This window comes from Heterodontus francisci, chromosome 29, assembly GCF_036365525.1.
Source record: "Heterodontus francisci isolate sHetFra1 chromosome 29, sHetFra1.hap1, whole genome shotgun sequence".
Classification (NCBI taxonomy): domain Eukaryota; kingdom Metazoa; phylum Chordata; class Chondrichthyes; order Heterodontiformes; family Heterodontidae; genus Heterodontus; species Heterodontus francisci.
In genome coordinates, this window is record NC_090399.1 from 1,567,748 (window position 1) to 1,592,894 (window position 25,147).

General features: G+C 47.1%; 1 protein-coding gene across 1 annotated transcript in view; it reads right to left on the reverse strand.

Moving 5' to 3' along the window:
* LOC137345903 (uncharacterized) overlaps positions 1-25,147 on the reverse strand; it is a 270,894-nt gene that overhangs the window by 173,023 nt on the left and 72,724 nt on the right. Inside the window, exons 3-5 of the mRNA XM_068009144.1 lie at positions 10,946-11,215; positions 3,215-3,331; positions 2,982-3,083 (exon numbers count right to left, since the gene is read on the reverse strand). Coding sequence (XP_067865245.1) covers positions 2,982-3,083; positions 3,215-3,331; positions 10,946-11,215 — 489 coding nt within the window. The remainder of the gene's footprint in view (positions 1-2,981; positions 3,084-3,214; positions 3,332-10,945; positions 11,216-25,147) is intronic.

Genomic DNA, 25,147 nt, shown 5'->3' on the forward strand with positions numbered 1-25,147 from the left:
CAGGAACCCTCACAACATTTAAGAAGTATTTCGATGAGCTCTTGAAACGCCATAGCATACAAGGCTACGGGCCAAGTGCTGGAAAATGGGATTAGAATAGATAAACTTGATAGCCGGCACAGAGACGATGGGCCGAAGGGGCTGTTTCTGTGCTGTATGACTGTATGAGAACTAAAAGCTGACAAGTCCCCATGTCCTGTTGGACTTCATTCTAGGGTCTTAAATGAAGTGGCTTTTGAGATAGCATTGGTTTTAATTTTCCAAATTTCCTAGATTCTGGAAAGATCCCATCAGATTAGAAGACAGCAAATGTAACTCTGCTATTCAAGAAAGGAGGAAGGCAGAAAGCAAAAAAGCTACAAGCCAGTTAGCTAAACATCTGTCCGAGGGAAAATGATGGAACCTATTATTAAGGAGGTTATAGCAGGTCATTTAGAAAATCTCAATGCAATCAGGCAGAGTCAACATGGTTTTGTGAAAGGGAAATCATGTTTAACTAATTTATTTGAGTTTTTTGAGGAAGTAACAAGCACATGGATAAAAGGGAACCTGTACATGTGGTGTACTTGGATTTCCAAGTGGAAGAATTTGACAAGGTGCCAAAGATTACAAAGCAAATAAGAGCCCATGCTAGGCGGGTAACATATTGGCATGTTCAGAAGATTGGTTAGCCAACAGGAAACAGAGAGTAGGCATAAATGAGTCATTTTCGGATTGGCAAGCTGTAACAAGTGGAGTGCCACAGGGATCAGTACTGGGGCCTCAACTTTTTACAATCTATATTAATGATTGGATGAAGGGACAGAATGTACGGTTGCTACATTTGCTGATGACACAAAGATATGTAGGAGAGTAAGTTGTGAAGAGAACATAAGAAGTCTGCAAAGGGATATGGATAGGTTAAGTGAGTGGACAAAGATTTGACAGATGGAGTATAATGTGGGAAAGTGTGAACTTGTCCACTTTGGCCGGAAGAATATTATTCAAAAAGAGAGAGATTGCAGAACTCTGAGATGCAGTGGGATCTGGGTGTCCTGGAAAACAAAACACAAAAAGTTAGTATGCAGGCACAGCAAGTGCTTAATAAATACAATGCAATGTTGTCGTATATTGAGAGGGGAATGGAATATAAATGTAGATATGTTTTGCTAAAGTTGTATAGGGCTTTTGATGAGATCACATCGAGAGTACTATGTACAGTTTTGGTCTCCTTACTTAAGAAAGGATATAAGAAGGAAAAAAAAAAAAATTGCATTGGAAGGTTCATCCGACTGATTCCTGGGATGAGAGGGTTATCTTATGAGTAAAGGTTGGACAGGTTGGATTTGTATTCATTGCAGTTTTGAAGGATGAGAGGTGATCTTATTGAAACATTTTTATTTAAATTGTTTTTAATTTAGAGATACAGCACTGAAACAGGCCCTTCGGCCCACCGAGTCTGTGCTGACCAACAACCACCCATTTATACTAACCCTACAGTAATCCCACATTCTCTACCACCTACCTACACTAGGGGCAATTTACAACGGCCAATTTACCTACCAACCTGCAAGTCTTTGGATGTGGGAGGAAACCGGAGCACCCGGTGAAAACCCACGCAGAGACAGGGAGAACTTGCAAACTCCGCACAGGCAGGACCCAGAATCGAACCCGGGTCCCTGGAGCTGTGAGGCTGTGGTGCTAACCACTGCGCCGCCCATACATATAAGATCCTAAGGGGACTTGACAGGGTGATGTTGAAAGGATGTTTCCCCTTAGGGCAGAGACTAAAACTAGGGGGCACAGTTTAAAAATAAGGGGTCTCCCATTTAAGATAGAGATGAGGGGAATTTTTTTTTCATTGAGGGTTGTGAGTCTGTGGAACTCTCTTTCCCGGGCAGCAGTAGAGGCAGAGTCGTTGAATGTTTTTAAGGCAGAGCTAGACAGATTCTTGACAAACAAGGGAGTCAAAGGTATTGGGTTTGGCAGGAAAGTGGAGCTGTGTTCATAAACAGATCAACCATGATTTTACAGAAAAGCAGAGCAGGCTCGAGGGGCTGAATAGCCTAACCCTGCTCCGAGTTTGTATGTTCATATTTTCTAAGAGCATTGTTAAGACTTCCTTAATAATAGTTTCCTGCACTTTCCCAAATACTGATGTCAGGTTAACTGGCCTGTAACTTCCTGTTTTCTCTCTCCTTTTCTTGAATAGCAGTGTTATGTTTGCAAACTTCCAATCCACAGGGAACATTCCAGAATCTAGGGAATTTTGGAAAATCATAGCCAGCACATCTACTATTTCTGCAGCAATCTCTTTCAGAGCATTGGGATGTAGTCCATCAGGTCCTGGGGATTTGTCAGATTTTAGCCCCCGAAGTTTCTCCTGAACTTTTTGTCTGCTGATATCAATTACCTTAATTTCCTCATCTTATTAGCCCCTCTATTTCTGGGTATGTAGAGGGTGGTGGGGGTCTGAAATTTACTGCCTGAAATGGTGGTAGAGGCAGAAACCCTCAGCACATTTAACAAACACTTGGATATGCCCTTCAACAGCTGTACCCTACAGAGCTATGGACTAAGAGCTGGAAAGTGAGATTAAGTTGCATAGCTCTTTTTCAGCTGGCACAGACATGATGGGCCAAATGGCCTCCTTCAGTGGCACACATTTCCGATGTTTCTAACCCGTGATCTGGACTCTGCTCCTGATCCCTGACCCTGGTTCTACTCATGACCCTGATCCTAGGCCTGGGCTCCGCTCCCGACCCCTGACCTGGGCTCTGCTCACGACTCTTGACCCCAAAGCCTGGACTTTACTCCTGGCCCGACCTGGACTCTACTACCGACCCCTGACTTGAACACCTGACCCTGAACCTGGGTTCTGTTGCCACTACCAATACCCCAGTGTGCATAAAGGTGAAAACAGCAATCCTGACTGATATTTGGAGTGGAACCAGAGCATCTGAGGAGAGGCATGCATTAGAATAGACATGATGTGCACCTACCTGAATCCAAGGTACACAGTATAGAAGAAACCAGTAAACATATGTAGCACTTCATTTCAATGAACAGAAAAGCAACAGTGAGCCGCATTTGGTATTTCTGAGCTATGGATACAAACAAATTGGAAATTAAACCAGGTAGTGTCATTGCAACATTGAAATTTATCAAGATTCAAACAGAAATGTATGAAAGTGTGTAAACTTGTAATAACAGAAAGAGAAAATGGATTCAGTACCCTTGTATCTCTCTATGCCAAAGAAGATGATGAAGGAAATTGCAGCAAAGGACATCAGTGTACTGACCATAGCAATGACAGAGGCGATAAGAATGCGTTTGTGGAGAAACTGAACCTCTGAAACAAGAGATCTGCAGTAAATTTACTTCAATTCCAACATATGGTGGAAAACAAAACTGTTTAATATCCACATATCACAAACTTATCAGTACTCTCAAACACTTCCCCTGCCTCCTCAGCCTACCATTGGAAAGGAGCTGCCCACTGTGAGAAGTGCAGCAGATTGTTGGTGGGGTTGGTACTTGATGACCAGAAGCACACATTCATCAGGGTGTGAGAAAGATTCCAGATACAGATATTTCCACTGGAACAAAAAGATTAGGAGGGGGGTTTTAAAATTCTATAAATTTTGATACAATGAATAGGGGTCATTAATTTAAAATTGTCAGGAGTGTATTAAAGGAGGAAAACGAGGGAGAGAGGCAGGAAAATCTGGAGCTTGGGGCCCAGACAACTGACAGCACGGCCACCAACGGTGCTGTGATTTAAGTCAGGGCTTCTCAAGCAGCCAGAATTAGAAGAGTGCAGATATCTCGGAGGGTGATGGGGCTTGAGGGGATGACAGAAATGGGAGGTGCAAGGCCATGGAGGGGTCTGAAAACAAGAATGAGAATTTTTAAGTGAAGTCCTTGCTTGACTGGGAGCCAATGTAGGTCAGTAAGCACAGGGATGATAGGGGAACGCAACTTGGTGTGAGTTAAAACATAGGCAGGAGAGTTTTGGATGACCTCAAGTTACAGAGGGCATATTGTGGGAAACCAGCCAGGAGTGCATTGGAATAGTCAGATCTAGAGGTAATGAAGGCATGAATGAGGGTTTCAGCTGCAGATGAGCTGAGACAAGGGGCGAAGACGGGTGATGTTACGGAGGTGGAACTAGGCGGTCTTAGTGAGGGGATGAATACGAGGTCGTAAATTCATCTCGGGGTCAAATGACACTCAGGTTGCAAATAGACCATGCTAATATCAGAATGTCCCCAAGGAGAGCAATGGACTTGGTAGCTAGGGAACAGAGTTTGGAGTGATAACCAAAAACAATGGCTTCAGTCTTCCTAATATGTAATTGGAGGAAATTTCTGCTCATCCAGTACTGGATATCGGATAAGCATTCTGATAATTCAGCAACAGGGAAGGAGTCGAGAGGTAGTGGTGACGTAGAGCTACGTACCAGAGGGCAATTAGGAGTCACTGCTGAAGGTCTGGAGTCACTTGTCGGCCAGACCGGGTAAGATGGCAGATTTCCTTCCCTCAAGGACATGAGTGAACCAGATGTGTCTTTCCAGAAATCTGATAGTTACGAGCTTTTTATTCCATATTAATTTACTTAATTGAATTTAAATTCAGGTGCATAAATCCCTGAAGGTTGCTAGCCAGGTTAATAGGGCTGTTAAGAAGGCATATGGTGTGTTAGCTTTTATTAGTAGGGGGATCGAGTTTCGGAGCCACGAGGTCATGCTGCAGCTGTACAAAACTCTGGTGAGACCGCACCTGGAGTATTGCGTGCAGTTCTGGTCACCGCATTATAGGAAGGATGTGGAAGCTATGGAAAGGGTGCAGAGGAGATTTACTAGGATGTTGCCTGGTATGGAGGGAAGATCTTACGAGGAAAGGCTGAGGGACTTGAGGTTGTTTTCGTTGGAGAGAAGGAGGAGGAAAGGTGACTTAATAGAGACATATAAGATAATCAGAGGGTTAGATAGGGTGGACAGTGAGAGTCTTTTTCCTCAGATGGTGATGGCAAACACGAGGGGACATAGCTTTAAGTTGAGGGGTGATAGATACAGGACAGATGTTAGAGGTAGTTTCTTTACTCAGAGAGTAGTAGGGGCGTGGAACGCCCTGCCTGCAACAGTAGTAGACTCGCCAACTTTAAGGGCATTTAAGTGGTCATTGGATAGACATGTGGATGAAAATGGAATAGTGTAGGTCAGATGGTTTCACAGGTCGGCGCAACATCGAGGGCCGAAGGGCCTGTACTGCGCTGTAATGTTCTAATTTTTTTCTCCCAGCCTCTGTGGTGGGATTGAACTCATGACCCTCTAGCACTAGTCAGGCCTCTGGAATATGAGCCCAGTAACACTAGGTTACCATTCCCAATCTTGCTTATGGGTAGAGATTGAATAGAATGGGGCTGCACCTGAAGTGCTGTCACCCGCAAGGCTATGGACCAGGTGCTGGAAGGTGGAATTGTGGTTTTATACCCGCTCCAGGCGCTGCTCCACAAACCACTGACCACCTCCAGGCGCTTACCCATTGTCTCTTGAGACAAGGAGGCCAAAGAAGACACTCTGGAGTTTAGAAATATGAGAAGTGATCTCATTGAAACATGACATCAGCAACGCAGAAGTCCTCGAGGCGGCCAACATCCCCAGCATATACACCATACTGAGCCAGCGGCGCTTGAGATGGCTTGGCCGTGTGAACCGCATGGAAGATGGCAGGATTCCCAAGGACGCACTGTACAGTGAGCTCGCCACTGGTATCAGACCCAGCAGCCGTCCATGTCTCCGCTTTAAAGGCGTCTGCTAACGCGACAGGAAGTCTTGTGACATTGATCACAAGCCGTGGGAGTCAGTTGCCAGTGATCGCCAGAGCTGGCGGGCAGCCATAAAGGTGGGGCTAAACAGTGGCGAGTCGAAGAGACTTAGCAGTTGGAAGGAAAAGAGACAGAAGTGCAAGGAGAGAGCCAACTGTGTAACAGCCCCGACAACCAATTTTATCTGCAGCGCCTGTGGAAGAGTCTGTCACTCTCGAATTGGTCTTTATAGCCACTCCAGGCACTGCTTTTTGAATAACTTGAAGTTAGACAAGTCTCCCGGGCCTGACGGGGTATATCCAAGGATGTTATGGGAAGCAAGGGATGAAATTGCAGAGCCGCTGGCAATGATCTTTTCATCTTCTCTGTTGACGGGGGTGGTACCAGGTGATTGGAGGGTGGCAAATGTTGTGCCCCTGTTCAAGAAAGGGAATAGGAACAACCCTGGGAATTACAGGCCAGTTAGTCTTACTTCGGTGGTAGGCAAGTTGATGGAAAAGGTGCTGAGGGATAGGATTTCTGAGCATCTGGAAAGACACTGCTTGATTCGGGACAGTCAGCACGGTTTTGTGAGGGGTAGGTCTTGCCTCACAAGCCTGATTGAATTCTTTGAGCAGGTGACCAAGCAAGTGGATGAGGGTAAACCAGTGGATGTGGTGTACATGGATTTTAGTAAGGCATTTGATAAGGTCCCCCATGGTAGACTTATGGAGAAAGTCAGGAGGCATGGGATAGTGGGGAATGTGGCCATTTGGATTAAGAATTGGCTAACTGATAGAAGGCAGAGAGTGGTCTTAGATGGTAAATACTCAGCCTGGAGCCCAGTTACCAGTGGCGTGCCACAGGGATCAGTTCTGGGTCCTCTCCTGTTTGTGATTTTTATTAACGACTTGGATGAGGAAGTCGAAGGGTGGGTCAGTAAATTTGCAGATGATACAAAGGTTGGTGGAGTTGTGGATACCGAGGAGGGCTATTGTCGTCTGCAAAGGGACTTGGATAGGTTGCAGTGCTGGGCTGAAAAGTGGCAGATGGAGTTTAACCCTGAAAAGTGTGAGGTCGTCCATTTTGGAAGGACAAACACGAATGCAAAATACTGGGTTAACGGTAGGGTTCTTGGGCATGTGGAGGAGCAGAGAGACCTTGGGGTCTATGTGCATAGATCGTTGAAAGTTGCAACTCAGGTGGATAGGGCTGTGAAGAAGGCATATGGGGTGTTAGCGTTCATTAGCAGAGGGATTGAATTTAAGAGCCGTGAGGTGATGATGCAGCTGTACAGGACCTTGGTAAGGCCTCATTTGGAGTACTGTGTGCAGTTCTGGTCGCCTCATTTTAGGAAGGATGTGGAAGCCTTGGAGAGGGTGCAGAGGAGATTTACCAGGATGTTGCCTGGAATGGAGAATAAGTCTTACGAGGAAAGGCTGAACATTCTAGGCCTCTTCTCATTAGAACGGAGAAGGATGAGGGGTGACATGATAGAGGTTTATAAGATGATCAGGGGAATAGATAGGGTAGACAGTCAGAAACTTTTTCCCCGGGTGGAGCAAAGCGTTACAAGGGGTCATAAATTTAAGGTGAAGGGTGGGAGATATAAGGGGGATGTCAGGGGAAGGTTCTTTACCCAGAGAGTGGTCGGGGCATGGAATGCCTTGCCTGGGGAAGTTGTTGAGTCAGAAACTTTAGGGACTTTCAAACGGCTTTTAGATAGGTATATGGATAAAGGAGAATGATGGGGTATAGATTAAATTGTCCTTGACAGAGGACAAAGGATCGGCACAACATCGTGGGCCGAAGGGCCTGTTCTGTGCTGTATTTTTCTATGTTCTATGCTTCACAAACTACTGACCACCTCTAGGCACTTAACCATTGTCTCTCGAGACAAGGAGGCCAAAGAAGACAACTTACACAATTTCAGGTGCATTGTTTTGACAATACTGAGTGTAATTCTGTCATGCTACATATTTTCCTTCCACAATATTAGCTATGCAGTGGGAATGCTTTCAATTACACTAATGGGAAAATCTCATCTCTTAGCAGCTTTCATTTGAGAAAAATGAGCTGGTAGGCAACACGCTGATAAAGGTAGAGTTGTGACAGGAGAAATCAGAGAGGGCAAGATCCCAGCACTCTCTGTTTTTATTAACTCTGTTTCTCTCTCCACAGACGCTGCCTGACCTGCTGAGTATTTCCAGCACTTGCTGGTTTTATTAACTCTGTTTCTTTCTCCACAGACACTGCCTGACCTGCTGAGTATTTCCAGCACTTGCTGTTTTTATTAACTCTATTTCTCTCTCCACAGACGCTGCCTGACCTGCTGAGTACTTCCAGCACTCTCTGTTTTTATTAACTCTGTTTCTCTCTCCACAGACACTGCCTGACCTGCTGAGTATTTCCAGCACTTGCTGTTTTTATTAACTCTATTTCTCTCTCCACAGACGCTGCCTGACCTGCTGAGTACTTCCAGCACTCTCTGTTTTTATTAACTCTGTTTCTCTCTCCACAGACACTGCCTGACCTGCTGAGTATTTCCAGCACTCTCTGTTTTTATTAACTCTATTTCTCTCTCCACAGACACTGCCTGACCTGCTGAGTATTTCCAGCACTTGCTGTTTTTATTAACTGTTTCTCTCTCCACAGACACTGCCTGACCTGCTGAGTATTTCCAGCACTCTCTGTTTTTATTAACTCTGTTTCTCTCTCCACAGACACTGCCTGACCTGCTGAGTATTTCCAGCACTCTCTGTTTTTATTAACTCTATTTCTCTCTCCACAGACACTGCCTGACCTGCTGAGTATTTCCAGCACTTGCTGTTTTTATTAACTCTGTTTCTCTCTCCACAGACGCTGCCTGACCTGCTGAGTATTTCCAGCACTTGCTGTTTTTATTAACTCTGTTTCTCTCTCCACAGACGCTGCCTGACCTGCTGAGTATTTCCAGCACTTGCTGTTTTTATTAACTCTGTTTCTCTCTCCACAGACGCTGCCTGACCTGCTGAGTAATTCCAGCACTTTGTTTTTATTTCAGATTTCAAGCATCTGGTTCCAGTATTTTGCTTTTATAAGAGAGGAGCGATGGTGTGGTCAACAGTGCCAAAGGCTGCAGGGAGGTCACGGATTAGTTTACCATGGTCACAGTCACATCGGAGGTCATTTGTGACTGTTTAGGACCATTTAGTTAATCTAGCAGGGCAGAATCCTTGGAGGGATTCAGATTTACAGTTATGGGAAAGAAGGGCACATTAAACACTTTGGAAAGGAAGGGGAGATTGGAGATGGGGTGCTAGTTTGCAAAGACAGAGGAATTGAAAGACTATTGAGATGAATGATGGTTTTAAAAGGGAGAACTCCATTTACTTTAACAGCTAGCACAGGGGACAGGAACTGAAGTTGGCCAGTCTCAGTTTAGTGGGAATGGGGTTAAGGGCACAGAAGGTGGGTTTTATGCATGAGATGAGCTCGGAGAGGGCATAGCAGGAGAAAGTAGAGTGTCGTGGGTTCGGGTCTTGTGCAAGGGGAGCCTGGGAGGAAGTTTGACAGTGGGTAAGAGGGTAAGAAACAAAGGCTTCTGAATGACGGTCTGGATCTTACTGACAAAGAAACAAGACTCAAAACTGCTTCCAGATATCTGATAGACTGCCTTTAGTCAGGAATCTACTCATCTAATTTGGAGTGGCTGTAAATATAGAGAGGAGAGTTTATATGCAGGAAAGAAGGGGAAAGAATTCAGATGAGAGAAACCAAAGAGAGATGAGGAGACTGAAATGACTGAGGATGAGAAGATGATCAACATAGAGACTGAGGAAAGAAATGCAGGAGGAAGCTCCGGTTTAGGTTTCATGGGGGCAATTGAAAACCTTTTTTTTTTAATTCTTTCATGGAATGTGGGCATCGCAGGCCAGGCCAGCATTTATTGCCCATCCCTAATTGCCCTTGAACTGAGTGCCTTGCTAGGCATTGAGGGCATGTAAGAGTCAACCACATTGCTGTGGATCTGGAGTCACATGTAGGCCAGACTAGGTGAGGACATTAGTGAACCAGATGGGTTTTTACAACAATCGACAATGGTTTCATGTTCATCATTAGACGAGCTTTAAATTCCAGATTTATTAATTGAATTCAAATTCCACCTTCTGCTGTGGTGGGATTCGAACCCATGTCCCCAGAGAAATACCTGGGTCTCTGGGTGACTAGTCCAGTGACAATACCAGTATGCCACCACCTCCCCTGACATTCTAAACAAGGAAGAGGGATGGAACAAGATCAGGTGGGCCATGGAAAAGCTACCTGAGGGGAGAGGGAGAGGCCAAGGTCTGTCTTGGCATCAAGTCCAGCCAGATGGGGCGGGTACGGCAAAAGGCAAGCTGGTAATACTCAGGAGGCATGTAGCTGTTAGCCAATATCAAGCGAGAGAGGCATTGTGGAATAAAACCAGGATGCATCTTTATTTTATGGGTGGGACAGAACTTTCCAAGGGGACAGCTGCATGAGGCCAAGGGACCCTATTGGACATATTGCTCACATGTCTAAACAGTGTGAGGGAGAAATGGGAAAAGGATGCTGGTGTGTCAAAAATGAAGTATTACTGTCTCATTCTGATTTGATGGCCTATTCTTTTAAATTCAGTAATAGTTAAAGCAATTTAAAAGGATTGTATCTCAATTCTTTGTACTCTGCTGACCTCAATGAAATGTTATAGTTTTTAATAGTTAGAGAGAGGAATAAGCAGTGTATGTGACTGAATTACTTTGGAGCAATAGCTCCTTCTTAAAATTGAATGGTCACATATTCAAATCCCAGGAAGTGCCAGTATTTTGTATCTAAGGTATTTAAATGGCTGTACTATCTGAATCCAGACAATAGTTATAACAATAAAACATAAAACTAAAGTCAAATTCCAACTGCAGTCTTCTTGCTGAGGTTCCAAACCTGCTCAGCGCCTCGACAACTCAGACCATTGCAACAGCAAATGTGACTCAAGCATGACGCACAGAACATGTTTAAGCCATCAGTGAGTCGCAGGCAAAATGACTGGCACATAGATACACTCCCATTATTGCTGCAAAAATGAATGTTCAGTCATGGTGATCAAAACCCTCCATTCTATAAACCATCAGCGCTACTGGATTGTTTTCAACCTACCCTGGACAATAAGAACGTGTGAAATGTTCCGCCAGCTGACGTCGTTCATGACTGTGCATGTATATAAGCCACAGTGTGCCTTTGCTACATTACTAATAGACAGCGTGCTGTTGTCAGATGCCAAGGTGTACTGTGAACTGTTATGAATTTGCTCGTTCCCTTTCCTCCACAAGAGTTTGAGTGGCCTTCCGCGTCTCACAATGCAGCTGAGTTGAACATTGTTGGCTATGTGGGCTGGATCTTGAATAATCAGGGGTGTGGACAGAACTTCTGTTGGGAAAAATAGTGCCATGAGATAATAATCTCACTCGTTGGTGTTAAAGCCTTTAAAACAGCATTCTACTACCAGGTTCTTAACTAAGCAAATTAATTGGCATCTCACCTTTTCTAAAAATCAGCACCTTAATCTATCCCCTGCCTAAAATTAGAAACTTCAAAAAGGAAAAATACTGACTCAATAGACTTAGCTTAAAATTTTGATGTCTGCATGTCCTTCCTATCTCAGCCACTTGACTGCCTCTGAGCATGCCCAGGCTTGCTAATCAAACTTTTTTACCAACTTCTTCCACTAGAAGTTCTTAAATTCACTCTAATAAAGTGAAACACCAATGTAAACTCGGATTAGATAAACTGGCCACCAGCTTTCCACATTCCTCTCAAAATGCTTCCGACATATTTTTTCAATCACATTCTGCTTCCTCAGTGACATATTTCTACTGTCCAAAGAAAAAGTTTTATCAAGATAAAACAATGACAAATTTCACAACAACATGATTACATTCATCCAATAAATGTCTTTTTTTTCCAAAGTCTTAAATTAAGATTTAATTTCAAGATTTCAGCCTCTGCCAAAAGCCCAGGCTTGCAGTTCCACTTTGTGGCAGAATTGTGACTGAACGATATATAACTTGTGCACCCTGAACGTCCGAGGAACGGTGCGGAGCATGATTAACAGGTTCTTCCATCTTCTAGCAGTTTCACAAAAGCTGAATTTCAAAACACTTATCAACTAAAATTAACATTGTGAGTGTAAAGGAGAAAAAGAATGAAAGTGTTCTGATTATACACCAATCATTGCCTTTGTTTTCCCCCAATCACAGAATGATAACAGCACAGCAGGCGGACACTAAGCCCATTCTGTCTGCATCAACTCTTAGATTTTCCCAATTGATCGTACTCCCTGCTCTTTCCCCAGAGCCCTGCAAAACCTTCCCTCACATTTTGCTGTTGTCTAAACTTAGAAAGTGATATAGAGGGAGGAGGCAGAAAGACTGAAAGAGAGAAAGAGGGAGAAAAGGAGAGCCCTTGGAGTCAGTCTGTGAGAACGTAGTGCAGAAAGAGTGGAGGAAGGAGGGAGGGCAATGGAGAGGTGGAGAGAGTGGGGTATGGTAACAAGAGAGAGAGAAAGAGAGAGACAACGAGAGAGGGAAACAATGAGAGGAAAGGTAGAGAGGGGAGTGGGGTGGGGGGTGAAGAAGTGCATCTTTCTCCATGCAATATTACATCAATTTTTGGAGCAAGGTGACAGCTGAGTTTCAACTCAGAGTCGAACAGTATTGGTATTTTCACATTGTTCCAGACAGTCACGGGGGAGGGGCGGCGGGAGCGCCAGACAGTCACGGGGGAGGGGCGGCGGGAGCGCCAGACAGTCACGGGGGAGGGGCGGCGGGAGCGCCAGACAGTCACGGGGGAGGGGCGGCGGGAGCGCCAGACAGTCACGGGGGAGGGGAGGCGGGAGCGCCAGACAGTCACGGGGGAGGGGAGGCGGGAGCGCCAGACAGTCACGGGGGAGGGGCGGCGGGAGCGCCAGACAGTCACGGGGGAGGGGCGGCGGGAGCGCCAGACAGTCACGGGGGAGGGGCGGCGGGAGCGCCAGACAGTCACGGGGGAGGGGCGGCGGGAGCGCCAGACAGTCACGGGGGAGGGGCGGCGGGAGCGCCAGACAGTCACGGGGGAGGGGCGGCGGGAGCGCCAGACAGTCACGGGGGAGGGGCGGCGGGAGCGCCAGACAGTCACGGGGGAGGGGCGGCGGGAGCGCCAGACAGTCACGGGGGAGGGGCGGCGGGAGCGCCAGACAGTCACGGGGGAGGGGCGGCGGGAGCGCCAGACAGTCACGGAGGAGGGGCGGCGGGAGCGCCAGACAGTCACGGGGGAGGGGCGGCGGGAGCGCCAGACAGTCACGGGGGAGGGGCGGCGGGAGCGCCAGACAGTCACGGGGGAGGGAGACGGGAGCTCCAATAAGTCCTGTGGAGGGAGAGAAGAGCTACACACAGGCCCGGGGAGGGGAGATGGGAGGCCCAGGCAGTCCCAGGGTGAGGTGAGCGCAGCTCCAGACCGTCATGGGGTGCCTGGAGCTCCATATAAGTTGTGGGAACCCAGAAAAGCCTCCCGGTAGACAGGACTAACCCTCTATCAGCTGGGAGAAGGATAGACATAGCCATTGGATGGGGTGCTGATGTCACATACTGTCAGCCTTTGAATCCTTCTGTTACTTCACCCTGCTCCCAAGTAAAGAGTGTGAAGTTACAAAACCAAGTTCAATATTTAAAACAAGTGAATTTTGAAGCCAGCTAATGACTTCACCTGTGTTATGTTGACAGTTCAAAACGGTGACTACTGATGGCTTAGACCTGTCAGAGTCTAGTTTCTAGTACCTATGAGACAGAGAGAAAGGAAGAGAGAAATTAAGAAGGGGGGACATTAAAAGAGAGAAAGGCAGAAAGGCAGTTTCTTTCCTCATTCCAACTGGATTTACTGATGAAAAAGAAATTGAATTTTGAAAGCAGAGTGGCTGAAAGAATGGATGGAAAGAGATAGCAAGTGGCAAAAGGATGCCCTGGCATCTTGCCAACTGCCCTTGAGGACACAAGTCGATGGAAGGTTAGCAATAGCAAAGCAATGTGCTGGGAAACATAGAGGGATTGAATGGGCAGTTCAAAGGAGAAAAGCTGACATAGGAAAAGAAGTGAGAGACTGATGGAGCAGGGGCACAATGAAAGGAAGGGAGCAAGTGAGGGATCGAGTGGGAATGGGAAGGGATAGCTGACAATTACCTGCCACAACACACCACACCATACCATCCGCTGCTCCCAATGCAGAGAGAAAGAAAAAGACAGAAACGTGAGGAAAAAGAGTGAGGGGAATAGAGACAGAAGACAATAGACAACAGGGGGAAAAAAACATAAGGTGAGACAGAAAGGAAGAGAAGGAGATAAAAGAGACTAGGTTCTCTGGCAAACACACAGGTAACAGAATAAAGCTCTTTTGTCGTCATGGACTTACACACATTTTACCCTTCACATCAACATCTCTACCAAGTAAATTTCCCACACTGGAGTCACAAGATGCCCACAATGGAATTGCAGCAAAAACACAGCAGGGAGGCAGAAACACAAAGTGCAAAGCAGAAAACAGGATGGAATAACAAAGAATGCATTCATTTAAAATAGGGATTAAAGAACGAGAGTGCAAGCAGGGAATCCCACTCCTCCTCAATAATATGCCCTACCGCAGCTTTACCCATTCCTTCTGAATAATACGCCACACAGCAATGAACACCAAAACAGCTGAATAACACACCCTATTGCAGTCAAACCCACAACTCCGGTATAACACGCCCGACTGCAGTGAATCCCATTCCTCCTGAATAACACGCCCTACTGCAGTGAATCCCACTCATCATGAATAAAACACCCTACTGCAGTGAATCCCACTACTCCTGAATAACACGCCCTACTGCAGTGAATCCCACTCATCATGAATTAAACACCCTACTGCAGTGAATCCCACTACTCCTGAATAACACGCTCTACTGCAGTGAATCCCACTACTCCTGAATAACACGCTCTACTGCAGAGAATCTCACTCCTCCTCAATAACACGCTCTACTGCAATGAATCCCACTCCTCCGGAATAACACGCTCCACTGCAATGAATCCCTCACCTCCTGAATAACACGCTCTACTGCAGTGAATCCCACACCTCCAGAATAACACGCTCCACTGCAGTGAATCCCTCACCTCCTGAATAACACGCTCTACTGCAGTGAATCCCACACCTCCAGAATAACACGCTCCACTGCAATGAATCCCTCACCTCCTGAATAACACGCTCTACTGCAATGAATCCCACACCTCCAGAATAACACGCTCCACTGCAATGAATCCCTCACCTCCTGAATAACACGCTCTACTGCAGTGAATCCCACACCTCCAGAATAACACGCTCCACTGCAATGAATCCCACACCTCCAGAATAACACACCCTACTGCAGTGAATCCCACTCATCATGAATAAAACACCCTACTGCAGTGAATCCCACTACTCCTGAATAACACGCTCCACTGCAATGAATCCCTCACCTCCAGAATAACACGCTCTACTGCAATGAATCCCACTCCTCCGGAATAACACGCTCTACTGCAGAAAATCTCACTCCTCCTGAATAACACGCCCGACTGCAGTGAATCCCACTCCTCCGGAATAACACGCCATACTGCAATGAATCCCACTCCTCCGGAATAACACGCTCCACTGCAGAGACTCCCTCACCTCCTGAATAACACGCTCTACTGCAGTGAATCCCACTACTCCTGAATAACACGCCCTACTGCAGTGAATCCCACTCCTCCGGAATAACACGCTCCACTGCAGAGACTCCCTCACCTCCTGAATAACACGCTCTACTGCAGTGAATCCCACACCTCCAGAATAACACGCTCCACTGCAATGAATCCCTCACCTCCTGAATAACACGCTCTACTGCAGTGAATCCCACACCTCCAGAATAACACGCTCCACTGCAATGAATCCCTCACCTCCTGAATAACACGCTCTACTGCAATGAATCCCACACCTCCAGAATAACACACCCTACTGCAGTGAATCCCACTCATCATGAATAAAACACCCTACTGCAGTGAATCCCACTACTCCTGAATAACACGCTCCACTGCAATGAATCCCTCACCTCCAGAATAACACGCTCTACTGCAATGAATCCCACTCCTCCGGAATAACACGCTCTACTGCAGAAAATCTCACTCCTCCTGAATAACACGCCCGACTGCAGTGAATCCCACTCCTCCGGAATAACACGCCATACTGCAGTGAATCCCACTACTCCTGAATAACACGCCCTACTGCAGTGAATCCCACTCCTCCGGAATAACACACCATACTGCAGAGACTCCCACTACTCCTGAATAACACGCCCTACTGCAGTGACTCCCACTACTCCTGAATACACGCCATACTGCAGTGAATCCCACTACTCCTGAATAACACGCCCTACTGCAGTGAATCCCACTCCTCCGGAATAACACACCATACTGCAGTGACTCCCACTACTCCTGAATAACACACCATACTGCAGTGACTCCCACTCCTCCGGAATAACACACCATACTGCAGTGACTCCCACTCCTCCGGAATAACACACCATACTGCAGTGACTCCCACTACTCCTGAATAACACACCATACTGCAGTGACTCCCACTACTCCTGAATAACACGCCCTACTGCAGTGAATCCCACTACTCCTGAATAACACACCATACTGCAGTGACTCCCACTACTCCTGAATAACACACCCTACTGCAGAAAATCTCACTCCTCTTGAATAACACACTCCACTGCAGTGAATTCCACTCCTCCAGAATCACACGCACTGCAGCAGTGACTCCCACTACTCCTGAATAACATACCATACTGCATGAATCCCACTCCTCCTGAATAACACGCCCTACCGCAGTGACTCCCACTACTCCTGAATAACACACCATACTGCAGTGACTCCCACTACTCCTGAATAACACACCATACTGCAGAGACTCCCACTACTCCTGAATAACACGGACTACTGCAGTGAATCCCACTCCTCCGGAATAACACGCCCTACTGCAGTGACTCCCACTGCTCCTGAATAACACACCATACTGCAGTGACTCCCACTACTCCTGAATAACATACCATACTGCAGTGAATCCCACTCCTTCTGAATAACACACCATACTGCAGTGACTCCCACTCCTCCGGAATAACACGCCCTACTGCAGTGACTCCCACTGCTCCTGAATAACACACCATACTGCAGTGACTCCCACTACTCCTGAATAACATACCATACTGCAGTGAATCCCACTCCTTCTGAATAACACACCAGACTGCATGAATCCCACTCCTCCTGAATAACACGCCCTACCGCAGTGACTCCCACTACTCCTGAATAACACACCATACTGCAGTGACTCCCACTACTCCTGAATAACACACCATACTGCAGTGACTCCCACTACTCCTGAATAACATACCATACTGCAGTGAATCCCACTCCTTCTGAATAACACACCAGACTGCAGTGAATCCCACTCCTTCTGAATAACACACCAGACTGCATGAATCCCACTCCTCCTGAATAACACGCCCTACCGCAGTGACTCCCACTACTCCTGAATAACACCTCCTACTGCAGTGAATCACACTCATCATGAAAAACACGCCCTACTGCAGTGACTCCCACTCCTTCTGAGTAACACGCCCAACCGCAGTAAATCCCACTCCTCCAGAATATCACGCTCTACTGCAGTGAATTCCACTCCTCCAGAATAACACGCTCTACTGCAGAAAATCTCACTCCTGCTGAATAACACGCCCTACTGCAGTGAATCCCAGTCTTCCTGAATAACACGCCCTACTGCAGTGAATCCTATTCTTCCTGAATAACACGCCCTACTGCAGTGAATCCCATTCTTCCTGAATAACACGCCCTACTGCAGTGAATCCATCTCCTCCTGAATAAGATGATATATCGCAGTGAATCCCACTACTCGAGTAACACACCCGACAGCAGTGAATCCACTCCTCCCGAATAACACACACTACTACAGTGAATCCCACTCCTGCTGAACACAACTTATCGCAGTGAATCCATTTTGTTCTGTATTACACGCTCTACTGCAGAGAATCATCACTCATCATGAATAACACGCTCTACTGCAGTGAATCCCACACCTCCAGAATAACACGCTCTACTGCAGAGAATCTCACTCATCATGAATAACACGCACTACTGCAGTGAATCCCACTCCTCCAGAATAACACGCTCTACTGCAAAGAATCTCACTCATCATGAATAACACGCACTGCAGCAGTGACTCCCACTACTCCTTAATAACATACCATACAGCAGTGAATCCCACTCCTTCTGAATAACACGCCCTACCGCAGTGACTCCCACTACTCCTGAATAACACCTCCTACTGCAGTGAAGCCCACTAATTATGAAAAACAAGCCCTACTGCAGTGACTCCCACTCCTTATGAATAACACGTCCTGCTGCAGTGAATCCCACTCCTTCTGAGTAACACGCCCGACTGCAATCAATCCCACTCCTCCTGAATAACACGCTCCACTGCAGAAAATCTCACTCCTGCTGAATAACACGCTCCACTGCAGTGACTCCCACTACTCCTGAATAACACACCATACTGCAGTGACTCCCACTACTCCTGAATAACACACCATACTGCAGTGACTCCCACTACTCCTGAATAACACACCATACTGCAGTGACTCCCACTACTCCTGAATAACACATCATACTGCAGTGACTCCCACTACTCCTGAATAACACACCATACTGCAGTGACTCCCACTACTCCTGAATAACATACCATACTGCAGTGAATCCCACTCCTTCTGAATAACACACCAGACTGCATGAATCCCACTCCTCCTGAATAACACGCCCTACCGCAGTGACTCCCACTACTCCTGAATAACACCTCCTACTGCAGTGAATCACACTCATCATGAAAAACACGCCCTACTGCAGTGACTCCCACTCCTTCTGAGTAACACGCCCAACCGCAGTAAATCCCACTCCTCCAGAATATCACGCTCTACTGCAGTGAATTCCACTCCTCCAGAATAACACGCTCTACTGCAGAAAATCTCACTCCTGCTGAATAACACGCCCTACTGCAGTGAATCCCAGTCTTCCTGAATAACACGCCCTACTGCAGTGAATCCCATTCTTCCTGAATAACACGCCCTACTGCAGTGAATCCCATTCTTCCTGAATAACACGCCCTACTGCAGTGAATCCATCTCCTCCTGAATAAGATGATATATCGCAGTGAATCCCACTACTCGAGTAACACACCCGACAGCAGTGAATCCACTCCTCCCGAATAACACACACTACTACAGTGAATCCCACTCCTGCTGAACACAACTTATCGCAGTGAATCCATTTTGTTCTGTATTACACGCTCTACTGCAGAGAATCATCACTCATCATGAATAACACGCTCTACTGCAGTGAATCCCACACCTCCAGAATAACACGCTCTACTGCAGAGAATCTCACTCATCATGAATAACACGCACTACTGCAGTGAATCCCACTCCTCCAGAATAACACGCTCTACTGCAAAGAATCTCACTCATCATGAATAACACGCACTGCAGCAGTGACTCCCACTACTCCTTAATAACATACCATACAGCAGTGAATCCCACTCCTTCTGAATAACACGCCCTACCGCAGTGACTCCCACTACTCCTGAATAACACCTCCTACTGCAGTGAAGCCCACTAATTATGAAAAACAAGCCCTACTGCAGTGACTCCCACTCCTTATGAATAACACGTCCTGCTGCAGTGAATCCCACTCCTTCTGAGTAACACGCCCGACTGCAATCAATCCCACTCCTCCTGAATAACACGCTCCACTGCAGAAAATCTCACTCCTGCTGAATAACACGCTCCACTGCAGTGACCCCCACTACTCCTGAATAACACACCATACTGCAGTGACTCCCACTACTCCTGAATAACACACCATACTGCAGTGACTCCCACTACTCCTGAATAACACACCATACCGCAGTGACTCCCACTACTCCTGAATAACACATCATACTGCAGTGACTCCCACTACTCCTGAATAACATACCATACTGCAGTGACTCCCACTACTCCTGAATAACATACCATACTGCAGTGACTCCCACTACTCCTGAATAACACACCCTACTGCAGTGACTCCCACTACTCCTGAATAACACACCATACTGCAGTGACTCCCACTACTCCTGAATAACACACCATACTGCAGTGAATCCCACTCCTCCGGAATAACACACCATACTGCAGTGACTCCCACTACTCCTGAATAACACACCATACTGCAGTGACTCCCACTACTCCTGAATAACACACCATCCTGCAGTGACTCCCACTACTCCTGAATAACACACCATACTGCAGTGACTCCCACTACTCCTGAATAACACACCATACTGCAGTGACTCCCACTACTCCTGAATAACACACCATACTGCAGTGAATCCCACTCCTCCGGAATAACATACCATACTGCAGTGACTCCCACTACTCCTGAATAACACATCATACTGCAGTGACTCCCACTCCTCCGGAATAACACACCATACTGCAGTGACTCCCACTACTCCTGAATAACACACCCTACTGCAGTGACTCCCACTACTCCTGAATAACACATCATACTGCAGTGACTCCCACTACTCCTGAATAACATACCATACTGCAGTGACTCCCACTACTCCTGAATAACATACCATACTGCAGTGACTCCCACTACTCCTGAATAACATACCATACTGCAGTGACTCCCACTACTCCTGAATAACATACCATACTGCAGTGAATCCCACTACTCCTGAATAACATACCATACTGCAGTGACTCCCACTACTCCTGAATAACACACCCTACTGCAGTGACTCCCACTACTCCTGAATAACACACCATACTGCAGTGACTCCCACTACTCCTGAATAACACACCATACTGCAGTGAATCCCACTCCTCCGGAATAACACACCATACTGCAGTGACTCCCACTACTCCTGAATAACACACCATACTGCAGTGACTCCCACTACTCCTGAATAACACACCATCCTGCAGTGACTCCCACTACTCCTGAATAACACACCATACTGCAGTGACTCCCACTACTCCTGAATAACACACCATACTGCAGTGACTCCCACTACTCCTGAATAACACACCATACTGCAGTGAATCCCACTCCTCCGGAATAACATACCATACTGCAGTGACTCCCACTACTCCTGAATAACAAACCATACTGCAGTGACTCCCACTACTCCTGAATAACACACCATACTGCAGTGACTCCCACTACTCCTGAATAACACACCATACTGCAGTGACTCCCACTCCTCCTGAATAACACACCATACTGCAGTGACTCCCACTCCTCCTGAATAACACACCCCACTGCAGTGACTCCCACTACTCCTGAATAACACATCATACTGCAGTGACTCCCACTACTCCTGAATAACACACCATACCGCAGAAAATCTCACTCCTCCTGAATAACACGCCCTACTGCAGAAAATCTCACTCCTCCTGAATAACACACCATACCGCAGTGACTCCCACTACCCCTGAATAACACACCATACTGCAGAAAATCTCACTCCTCCTGAATAACACACCATACTGCAGTGACTCCCACTCCTCCTGAATAACACATCATACCGCAGTGACTCCCACTACCCCTGAATAACACACCATACTGCAGAAAATCTCACTCCTCCTGAATAACACACCATACTGCAGTGACTCCCACTCCTCCTGAATAACACATCATACTGCAGTGACTCCCACTCCTCCTGAATAACACATCATACTGCAGTGACTCCCACTCCTCCTGAATAACACATCATACTGCAGTGACTCCCACTACTCCTGAATAACACACCATACTGCAGTGACTCCCACTACTCCTGAATAACACGCCCTACTGCAGAAAATCTCACTCCTCCTGAATAACACACCATACTGCAGTGAATTCCACTCCTCCAGAATAACACACACTGCAGCAGTGACTCCCACTACTCCTGAATAATACTGCATGAATCCCACTCCTCCAGAATAACATGCTCTACTGCAGTGAATCTCACTCCTCCTGAATAACACGCACTGCAGCAGTGACTCCCACTACTCCTGAATAACACACCATACTGCAGTGAATTCCACTCCTCCAGAATAACACACACTGCAGCAGAGACTCCCACTACTCCTGAATAATACTGCATGCATCCCACTCCTCCAGAATAACACGCTCTACTGCAGTGAATCTCACTCCTCCTGAATAACACGCACTGCAGCAGTGACTCCCACTACTCCTGAATAATACTGCATGAATCCCACTCCTCCAGAATAACACGCTCTACTGCAGTGAATCTCACTCCTCCTGAATAACACGCACTGCAGCAGTGACTCCCACTACTCCTGAATAACATACCATACTGCAGTGAATCTCACTCCTGCTGAATAACACACCCTACTGCATGAATCCCACTCCTCCAGAATAACACGCCCTACCGCAGTGACTCCCACTACTCCTGAATAACACGCTCTACTGCAGTGAATCCCACTAATTATGAAAAACACGCCCAACTGCAGCGACTCCCACTCCTTATGAATAACACGTCCTGCTGCAGTGAATCCCACTCCTTCTGAGTAACACGCCCAACCGCAGTGAATCGCACTCCTCCTGAATAACACGCTCTACTGCAGTGAATTCCACTCCTCCAGAATAACACGCTCTACTGCAGAAAATCTCACTCCTGCTGAATAACACGCCCTACTGCAGTGAATCCCAGTCTTCCTGAATAACACGCCCGACTGCAGTGAATCCCCTTCCTCCTGAATAACACGCCCTACTGCAGTGAATCCATCTCCTCCTGAATAACACGCCCAACTGCATAGAATCTCACTCCTCCTGAATAACACGCTCTGCTGCAATGAATCCCACTCCTCCTGAATAACACGCTCTACTGCAGAAAATCTCACTCCTCCTGAATAACACGCTCTACTGAAATGAATCCCACTCCTCCAGAATAACACGCCCGACTGCAGAGAATCTCACTCCTCCAGAATAACACGCCCAACTGCATAGAATCTCACTCCTCCTGAATAACACGCTCTGCTGCAATGAATCCCACTCCTCCTGAATAACACGCTCTACTGCAGAAAATCTCACTCCTCCAGAATATCACACCCGACTGCAATGAATCCCATTCCTCCAGAATAACACGCCCTACTGCAGTGAATCCCACTCCTCCTGAATAACACGCTCTACTGCAATGAATCCCACTCCTCCAGAAGAACACGCTCGAGTGCAGAAAATCTCACTCCTCCTGAATAACACGCTCTACTGAAATGAATCCCACTCCTCCAGAATAACACACCCGACTGCAATGAATCCCACTCCTCCAGAATAACATGCCCTACTGCAGTGAATCCCACTCCTCCAGAATAACACGCCCTACTGCAGTGAATCCCACTCCTCCAGAATAACACGCCCTACTGAAGTGAATCCCACTCCTCCAGAATAACACACCCCACTGCGGTGAATCCCACTCCTCCTGAATAACACGTCCTAATGCAGTGAATCCCACTCCTCCAGAATAACACGCCCCACTGCAGTGAATCCCACTCCTCCTGAATAACACGTCCTAATGCAGTGAATCCCACTCCTCCAGAATAACACGATCTACTGCAATGTATCCCACTCCTCCAGAATATCACGCCCGACTGCAGTGAATCCCACTCCTCCAGAATAACACGATCTACTGCAGTGAATCCCACACCTCCAGAATAACACGCCCGACTGCAATGTATCCCACTCCTCCAGAATATCACTCCCGACTGCTGTGAATCCACACCTCCAGAATAACACGCCCTACAGCAATCTATCCCACTCCTCCTGAATAACACGTCCTAATGCAGTGAATCCCACTCCTCCAGAATATCACGCCCTACAGCAATCTATCCCACTCCTCCTGAATAACACGTCCTAATGCAGTGAATCCCACTCCTCCAGAATATCACGCCCTACAGCAATCTATCCCACTCCTCCTGAATAACACGTCCTAATGCAGTGACTCCCACTACTCCTGAACAACACGCCCTACTGCAGTGAATCAAACTCCTCCGGAATAACACGATCTACTGCAATGTATCCCACTCCTCCAGAATAACACGCACGACTGCAGTGAATCCCACTCCTCCAGAATAACACGCCCTACTGCAGTGAATCCCACTCCTCCAGAATATCACGCCCTACTGCAATCTATCCCACTCCTCCAGAATATCACATCCTAATGCAGTGACTCCCACTCCTCCAGAATAACACGCCCTACTGCAATGAATCTGACTCCTCCAGAATAACACGCCCGACTGCACTAAATCCCACTCCTCCAGAATAACACGCCCTGCTGCAGTGAATCGCACTCCTCCTCAGTAACACGATCTACTGCAATGAATCCCACTCCTCCAGAATATCACGCTCTCCTGCAGTGAAACCCACACCTCCACAACACGCCCTACTGCAATGAAACCAAACTCCTCCAGAATAACTTGCCCTACTGCAATGAAACCCAACTCCTCCAGAATAACAGGCCCTACTGCAGTGAATCCCACACCTCCAGAATAAAACGCCATACTGCAGTGAATCCCACTCCTCCAGAATAAAACGCCATACTGCAATGTATCCCACTCCTCCAGAATATCACGCCCGACTGCAGTGAATCCCACACCACCAGAATAACACGCCCGACTGCAATGTATCCCACTCCTCCAGATTATCACGCCCTACTGCAGTGAATCCCACTCCTCCAGAATAACACGATCTACTGCAGTGTATCCACTCCTCCAGAATAACACGATCGACTGCACTGTATCCCACTCCTCCAGAATAACACGCCTGACTGCATTGAATCCCACACCTCCAGAATAACACGCCCGACTGCAATGTAACCCACTCCTCCAGAATATCACTCCCGACTGCTGTGAATCCACTCCTCCAGAATATCACGCCCTATTGCAATCTATCCCACTCCTCCTGAATAACACGTCCTAATGCAGTGACTCCCACTCCTCCTGAATAACACAGCATACTGCAATGAATCCGACTCCTCCAGAATAACACGACCTACTGCAGTGAATCCCACTCCTCCAGAATCAAGCGCCCTACTGCAGTGAATCCCACACCTCCAGAATAACACGCCCGACTGCAGTGAATCCCACTCCTCCAGAATAACACGCCCGACTGCAGTGAATCCCACTCCTCCAGAATAACACGCCCCACTGCAGTGAATCCCACTCCTCCA